This window comes from Chondrus crispus, genomic scaffold, assembly GCF_000350225.1.
Source record: "Chondrus crispus Stackhouse genomic scaffold, scaffold_139, whole genome shotgun sequence".
Lineage (NCBI taxonomy): Eukaryota > Rhodophyta > Florideophyceae > Gigartinales > Gigartinaceae > Chondrus > Chondrus crispus.
Window position 1 is genome coordinate 12,076 of NW_005179011.1, and position 7,801 is coordinate 19,876.

Genomic DNA, 7,801 nt, shown 5'->3' on the forward strand with positions numbered 1-7,801 from the left:
CCATTCCAGCCTGTGCTCTGAGTGCTGCCCCGACATGGTTTCCGGGTCTGCAAACTTCCTCAAAGACATGAGTAAGAACTGGAATGACGTCATCAGCCGGTGGTTTTGCAAGCGCGTTCCTCAATGCGTTGGCCGCCCATCGAGCCGAGGAAGATGCTTTTGAATTAGCACATAGCCTGGCGAGGGCACGTACAACTGCCGGTAAGTCGTGCGAATCGACGACGGATAGCGCATAGTGCAATGTGGCACGGGACTGAGTAGCGTGTGCGTCAGATAGGGGGAGATCTGACAGAGCGCCAATGATGGGGACGAGAAGGGTGCGATCCGCGGAGAGCAGGTCGGAAAACGATTCGACAAACTGGGCGACAACGGCAGGCGTGCCAGGAATTAGGGCGGGGACATGGGGTATGGTTTGGAGGGGGTGGATTTGGAGGAGGTCGTGGAGGGCAGAGGTGACCGTGGGGTGGGGGGTGTGCAGGCGGAGAGTGAGGTTCTGGAGGATGGAGGACGTTTCAGATTGGGTTGCGCATTGGGCTTCTTCCAAGAGGTTCACAGCTTCGGGCGTTGCGATGCGAGAGCGGAGGCCCATTGTCCCATATGCGTCCCGGATTAACCAGCCGTCAAGGCTCGCGGTGGTCTACCTCCATCCCTGTCGACAATTCAGACAGAAATGTGTTGTGGGTTGTAGTCCTGCGCCTTCGTCGAATGTGGAAGAGGAGCGGACTGTGCCCTGAGTCTTACGTGTGGATCAATTTGCCAGTTGTGGAATTTTTTTCCTTCAAACGGGCTGCTTTTCCCGCGAAAAAGAGCAGTCTATTGGACACGTGTATGTGATAGAAAATGAAGCACGAGAATCGGCTCGTTCTATCTTTTGAAGAAATCGCCCGTTCTCCTACAATGTTTGCGGAAAAGAGCCCATGAGCCTTTGAATATAAGAAATAACGTCCAGCTTCATTTACCACTGACGTCGGTCTCAAACAGAATAAGCACTTACAGTGTAGTGGACTGCACGAAACTACAACCCCAAAACCCCTGATTACAGGGCGTGCAAAACATCTCCAAAGAGCAATGTCCGCATAAGACGCTATTTCACATGCATAAGGTATGAATCATAAAGTGATGCTCTTGATCATATGGAATGGTATAGTGATCGTAGTTGTAGAGCGGGTTGCTCAGAAACCAGAATAGAACTTTCAACTGTAGCAATACTGTAATAAATCTCACTTTAAAAAACCTCCAACAAACAACGTAACAATGTATACAAAGAGTTGTGCAGGTGGTCATCGAAGGTATGAGCTTCAGCATATACTGTGTGCATATCCTGTCAATGTCCGTTTGTCAGCATTGTTCAGCTTTCCACAAACTCATCCACTGTGTCAGCAAACGTTGTTCCGTAACGCGGCATACTGCATTCCTTTTTGACTGCCACCCCCGGTCGCCCATTGCTCTTATACCGATACTAATAATGCAATCCCCCTTTCTAAAAATTCTCTTCTGTATGTAGACAATACTTTTATGGCTGTGAGGTTTCAGGTAGCAAAAGTTGGTCATGTTTTTGAGGCAATTGTTTCTCCTCGAGTGACGAAGTAACTTCTTCCTTTGAAAGAACAGTGGGTACCTAACCATAATTTCTTTATCAGATATCCCCCCAAGAGCAGATCCATTCGATTACCACATACTGTTTCGGTGTCTTCAAACTCAATCGAGCCGCGCGGACGTTTTTCGTTAACAGTCTCGACAATGTTTTGGGGGTTATCATCCCAACAAAGTAGATCAGAATACAGCGGATCGGAAGATTATCCAAGTTCTGACGACGGGCAGCGTCCTAGCACTATGTCTTACGGAAGAACAAGAATATATGAAAGAGGGCATCAGCAGCAATCATCCAACGTAAGGCCTTGGTTTGAAGGTTTATTCTCGGGTACAAAAAAGAGAAGGAAGAAGTCGTCCAGAAACTTCAAAAAACTCAAAAGACGCAAATGTATACGTCGCCCTCGCACATCTCAAGAATGGGGTTTGGTAAGTGCGGTATACTCTCATTGCATGAGTATGTGTACAGCATCTGCAAGAAACATAAATACTAACGACACGTCTATTACTCTCTTCACTTTATTTGTATGTCGTTTCTGACAGCTTTGCTTAGGAGTATTGCTCATCGTTTATTTGATAGACTTTTTTACTCTCCTCTACCGAGCGAAAGATGTGGATTCTACAGTCGGACCCCGCCTCCTAGATCGACCGGCGAACCAAGTTGGCAATATTGGGGCTGCCGAACACTACAGACGCGAAAGATACCATTTAAGCTCCGACTCGCAACACACCAATGAGACCTCAAGGGTCTCTAAAAGTCCCCCTTCCAGTATCCCAGACAAATCTTCGGCTAAGGAACAATATCAGTTAGGCAACACTCATTCCACGCACTCATCACTACGAAGACCAGAAATGCCGAAGGTGAATGCAGCTCAGGACACCCCTCAAACCCTTCCACTTAACCCTATGAACCGTAACATGGTAGACTTGCAAGTGCCAGGGAACACAGGAAGGTTACAAATGCAAGAAGTGAAGTCCTACTATCGCAGGTTAGCAAAGGCATATCTTGCCACGTTCACAAAAGGCATTTACAGGCAAATGTATTTCGATATCCTACGTCGCCGAACGTATTCCTTGACGCCGCCCGGGGCGAACAAGGGAGTACAAACGATACTATTTCAAATTGTCGATGGCAAAGTTTACATGATGGATCCCTACGAAGTACCACGTAATTCAAAACCATTCTATCGAACACGAATCAACCAAGTGATATGGTTGCTGTCGAAACTTGCACGCGAAGGACGTATAAAAAACACTGAGTTCCTTATGGCGATTCATGATTGCGTGCAAACTGTGAACAAGGAGCATACCTATCGTGGGGCACACTATCCAGAATCAAACCCAGCTTTCACGATCGTTTCCTGCAATTTCTCCGACAACATTCCATTCCCCATGTGGGAGGGAAGCAAACATCGTGATGGAGGATATTCCGGCTGGGATGATACTGTGAGAGAATATGCAAGGGATGACATACCCTGGAAGCAAAAGCAAGACCGAGCCGTCTTCCGCGGAGGCAACCGTCCAAGCATGTATTTCAGAAACAAAACGGACGCCGATTTGCATTGCCATGATGTCGGCAGGACGAGACTTCACTACTTGTCCACACAACAACCTGAAGTACTGGACGTCTCCATTGGCGGATCATGCGGCGGTGAACGCACACGCTTGGACCGGCTCGAACCACACGAACATCACCGCTTCAAATACATTCTTTATGCAGAAGGCAATTGCATGTGGGCTGATAGGTTGCGAACACATGTGTTTGGACCGTCTTTGATGATCAAGCAGGAGACACCCTGCGGGCAGTTTTTCGAACCGCTATTGAAGCCGAACGTACACTACATTCCCACCGACTTTTTCTTCTCGGATACTGTGCAGAAAGTGCTATGGGCAAGGGAGAATGACAAGTTGGCGCGCGCTATGGTGGAAAATGTCAATGATTTTGCAAATAGCTTTCTATCTTTGAATGGAATTGAAGCGTACGTGGAGGTTCTTCTGGAGGAGTACACAAAGTTGCTTGTGGAACCTGATATCACCGTTGAGAACGGCGCAATAGAAGTGACGCACAAGCGGGTATAGATTGGAGTATGAGGCACTTTGAACACCACCAGGTAAAAAAGCATGCGGCAGATAACTGAATCTGAAGGTCTGCAGTGTTAGCGAAGGGCTTCTCTAGTCCTTTCTATAATAGTGTTCGCACCACGGTTGCAAGCAATGTGGTCACAACGAAGTGAGCTATCATCCCGGCTGCGAGGGCCTCGCACAACGCACACACGGTATTAAAATTGATGTCTTTTTTTTCGCCAGCAGCTACAATCTCCGCTGAGCAATGAATGCATGTCATCGGACCTACTGCTGCCTACTTGTCTCCACACACCAGCCGCCCAGCGTTTCTATGCCAAGTGCTGCTCCGCTCCATCCGTGACGATGATCTCCCGTCTCCCCCATCTCCGTCGCTGCGCCTCCCATGTGCGCCACGCCTCCTCTACCGCGTACCAGATCGAGAAACAGGGGGCTGCCGCGACAGCCGTCCTGTCCCATCATGTGCTCAACAAGATTCCTTCCGCCACCGGAGACAAGCTCGTGGTCAATTGGCTAGCCGCGGGCGTTGATCCTGTCGATCTCGCCGTCATGCGTGGTGCACCCTCGGCCGCAGCGTATGCGCCGCCCGCGTTTCCCGCTGTACCAGGAACAGAGGGTGTTGCCGTTGTGGCCAGTGTTGGGCCAGATGTCAAGTCCGTGAAGAGTGGGGACTTCGTCATTCCGGTCAAAGTAGGTGCTTCTCTGACTATGTGGATCTGCCAAGGTGGACGTTTTCGGGTTGTGATGTAGCCCGTGTAATTGGGGAGTCACGTGACTAACCTCGTTTCACATTTTGCCTTCTTTCCAATGCAGACTTCCGCAGGTACTTGGTGCGAGACAGGGAGCATCAGCGAAAGCGATGTCGTGTCGGTGCCAAAGACAATACCACTGGAACTCGCGGCGACACTGTCTGCGAGTCCATTCACAGCGTTCCGCCTCCTGTCGGATTTTGGATCCCTATCGCCGGGAGACGTAGTTGTCCACAACAACGCTTCCTCTCCAGTAGGAACAGCTCTCGTGCAGATAGCGAAATCAATGGGAATCAGAAGTATTTCACTTGTTGACGAAACGTCAGCGGAGTACTCGCCATCCGTCGAGCGCCTCAAGCTCATGGGGAGCGATGTAGTTGTAGACGAGGCGTTTGCAACCTCAGACGAATTCAAGGCTGTGATCAGCGACATGCCAGCTCCCAAGCTCGGCATCAACGGGTCGACCATAGGTTCCTGCGACGTCGTTGCGAGCTTGGTCCAGGGCGGTGGCACGGTCGTGACGTATTGCCTCGGGGCATCAGATGACGCGTCCATCAAGTCAAAGGGCTTGTCACCGGCAAGGTTTTCGTTGCCTGCGTGGCTGAAAGGGCAGAATCGGTCAACGGTTGATGCCATGGTGTCGGAGCTTGTGAAAATGATTGAGGAGGGCGAGTTAACCGGGTGGCTGCAAAAGGTGAAGTTTGACGAACTTCCCCATGCAATTGACGAGGGTGGCATGATGCGTCGCAAGCTCGTTACGATCATGCCACAGGCGGCGGATGTGTAGTGTTGAAGATAGCATGTAAAATGAAGTGTTGGTACTAGGCGCTTTTGTTCGGATGTTGAAAGACTGATTGCAGAGCAGAGGTCAGACACTGTGAGTCCCCATGTATGAAATTGTGAATTAGCGGATTGGAGGTATATGCCTAGGCATCAAGATTGCCTTCATCAATAGCGATAAGAGACTAATGGTTCATGGTTTTTAACTATTGCCATGCGGGTGCGGTCACCAGACGACATGTGTTCTGTTTATTTCACTATTTCCTTCTCCCCCTTTGCCTGCCGTGTTCAATGGCACATATTTTGTATACCTACAGGTAGTGTATAGTGGACGCTTACAAGCAAGTGCCTATATCATCAGATGTCTCGAACGCATTGAATAGCCTGTAATGCTAAAACCCATCTCCTGTACACATACATGCAAAAGCGCTTCACAACAATTGGCTACATAGGGGGCAAAATCAACTTGGTTCTTGAGCAAAGAGGAGGATAAGGATAAGGATGGGCTAGGCACGTGGCACCACTCATTTCAGATTGAGGCACCAGAAGCTGCGAAGCGGGCGTAGCCCCTTGCTCTTCAGCAACGTACCGGCCTTCGCCAAGCATAATTCCGATCGGCTTGAGTCGAAGGTCGTTTCGAAGAACACTGGCGAGGGTCATACTTGTCATATTGTGCGACTTGCCAGCCAGGAACGTGCGTTCGTTGCACTGATCTCTCCCAGAGATAAACGCACCGGGATACGTGGGCCCCCTGGCCTCACTCATGCCGGACATTTCCTCGGCTATAGAATTCTTGCGGAAGAGCTTGTCAAAGACAACGGGTACTTGGACATCATTCGTGAAGACGGCTGACTCGTCTACGATCGCTCCTCGTCGCGACTCAATGGCGCAGTTGAAGCAGCCCTCTAAACTGCCGTACCCATCACACGCATACAACGCCGTGCAGGTGGCCCAAGCTTCAGAAACATTCTCCTCCTCAGCTGATGCCGAATACAATGTCCCACCTTCTTCGTCGTATTCGGCGTTGAGGTAGGTGATGTCCTTGCACACCGATAACACGATTTCCGAGGTGCTGCTCATACGGCGCAGGATGGATCGTCGGGGAACATTTTTTCCGTTTCTCTCGCGCTCGTCACTGATGAGCAAACTATGAAACAGACTCCGATGTCGAATCTCCGTCTGCGGCGATGAAACCCTGTATGCAAGGCCATCATAGACAACGGCCAACTCATCGCCCTCGACAATATGGTTGAAAGAGGTGCCGGTGGTGCCATGCTTGAGGAAGTTTTTTAGGTACATAAAGTAGCCCCTCGCGGCCGACAAGGTGTCGACCTTGACGTTTGAATTGCGAGACTTGTGGGCAAGGCAGTGGAACACAAGCCTGCAAACCTCTCCGCCATCCGGGACGCCGTACGCTTCGAGCCTCTCCTTGAGCTGGGTCAAGTCGGCGGGTCTGATGGCGTCTGCGTTCGGGGGGGGATGGATGTAGCCAAACCATTCCGGGGACTCATACTCCTCCCAGATATTGACAGACACGGCGCAGCTGAGACGGAAGCGATCCTTCCGTCCCTTTCGGCGGTGCATGAAGAGATCTTCTCCGATAATGTCGGCGTCACATTTGACAGGTCTGCTGAGGGCATCCGGGAGGACGTTGATCTTGGTGAGCGTGGCAGTCTCCCCCTCGCGAACAGCAGTGAAGGTGGTGCCCAGACGATCGCTGTGAACGTATTTCTTGTAAAACCCTTGTTCGTAAATATCCGTCTTCATCATCATAGCAAGAACCCTGCTGGTATAAAACTCGGACCTGGTGAGGGTGACGCCCGGAATATCCAGGCCGCCCGAGTTAATATCGGCAATGCCATCCGTCTCATCCAAACGGATGGGAAACTTGATACTGGAGAGAATGGCCTTCAAGTCATCAATATCGACGTTCTGGGAGGTCTCCAACACAGCCTTGAGAATCAAATCAACCGGGACGTCCTCCCCCGGGTCAAGGTCAAACTGGACGCCTTCAAACACCAAGCTCGTCAAGCTATCCCTCTGCAGCACGAAGAGCACGCCTGCGCCATTCGAAACTAGGGTGACGGTACTCGCCGGCCCGTACAACGACAGGCCCATGGCCTTGAGGCGCTCGGCCCTCAAGTGCCCCATACTCTCCCCTCCCTGGCTTACGCCCACGATGGCCTGGACATCACACGCGATCTGAAACAGCCTGAGAAAGGTCTGATAGTCGCCCTCTGCACAAGCCTGCAGGCGGTCGACATCGTCGGGGACGCTGCCCATGGAGAGCTCCCTGAGTAGTGCGACCTGGGTCTCGACGGGCCTGACGGTGAGGTCGCTCTGGGCGACGCTCTGCACGGAGGCGCATGTGGGGCAGCGCGAGCCATGCGTGGCGTGCTCCTGCGGGGCGAGCTGCTCATGCAATGCGAGCGGCTGCGCGTGTGCGGCGGCGACGACGCGCGGCGACGGGGACGGCAGCGGCGGGGCGGCGACGGCGCGGGCGCCGCGCAGCTTGGCCTCGCGGGCCTCGCGCTTAGCCAGGCGGACCTTTGCCGAGGACTCGCTCTGCGAGCCGGTGAGCAGGCGGCGCACGGCGCCGA

General features: G+C 51.8%; 4 protein-coding genes; 2 read left to right on the top strand and 2 right to left on the bottom strand.

The window, feature by feature from the left end:
• CHC_T00002437001 (hypothetical protein) overlaps positions 1 to 589 on the bottom strand; it is a 693-nt gene extending 104 nt beyond the window's left edge. Inside the window, exon 1 of the mRNA XM_005713614.1 lies at positions 1 to 589. This exon is cut by the window's left edge and continues 104 nt beyond it. Within this exon, the coding sequence (XP_005713671.1) occupies positions 1 to 589 (589 nt within the window).
• Positions 590 to 2,442: 1,853 nt separating this feature from the next.
• CHC_T00008884001 (Glycosyltransferase, family GT90) lies at positions 2,443 to 3,669 on the top strand. The gene has a single exon (XM_005713615.1). The coding sequence runs from the start codon at positions 2,443 to 2,445 to the stop codon at positions 3,667 to 3,669; it is 1,227 nt and encodes a 408-aa protein (XP_005713672.1).
• Positions 3,670 to 3,986: 317 nt separating this feature from the next.
• Positions 3,987 to 5,245, top strand: CHC_T00008594001 (trans-2-enoyl-CoA reductase). XM_005713616.1 is given in 4 exon segments: position 3,987; positions 3,988 to 4,362; positions 4,486 to 5,208; positions 5,209 to 5,245. Coding segments are annotated over 2 exon segments (1,098 nt in total), but the record flags the coding sequence as incomplete, so codon positions are not given.
• A 148-nt stretch (positions 5,246 to 5,393) lies between these two features.
• Positions 5,394 to 7,484, bottom strand: CHC_T00002438001 (hypothetical protein). XM_005713617.1 is given in 2 exon segments: positions 5,394 to 5,645; positions 5,646 to 7,484. The coding sequence occupies 1 exon segment, from the start codon at positions 7,482 to 7,484 to the stop codon at positions 5,646 to 5,648; it is 1,839 nt and encodes a 612-aa protein (XP_005713674.1). The 3' UTR covers positions 5,394 to 5,645.
• Positions 7,485 to 7,801: the final 317 nt, after the last annotated feature.

Coding starts and splice junctions, on each gene's coding strand:
- CHC_T00008884001 (XM_005713615.1), top strand. CDS start 2,443: ATGCCGAAGGTGAATGCAGCTCAGGACACCCCTCAAACCCTTCCACTT.
- CHC_T00002438001 (XM_005713617.1), bottom strand. CDS start 7,484: ATGGGCAGCGTCCCCGACGATGTCGACCGCCTGCAGGCTTGTGCAGAG.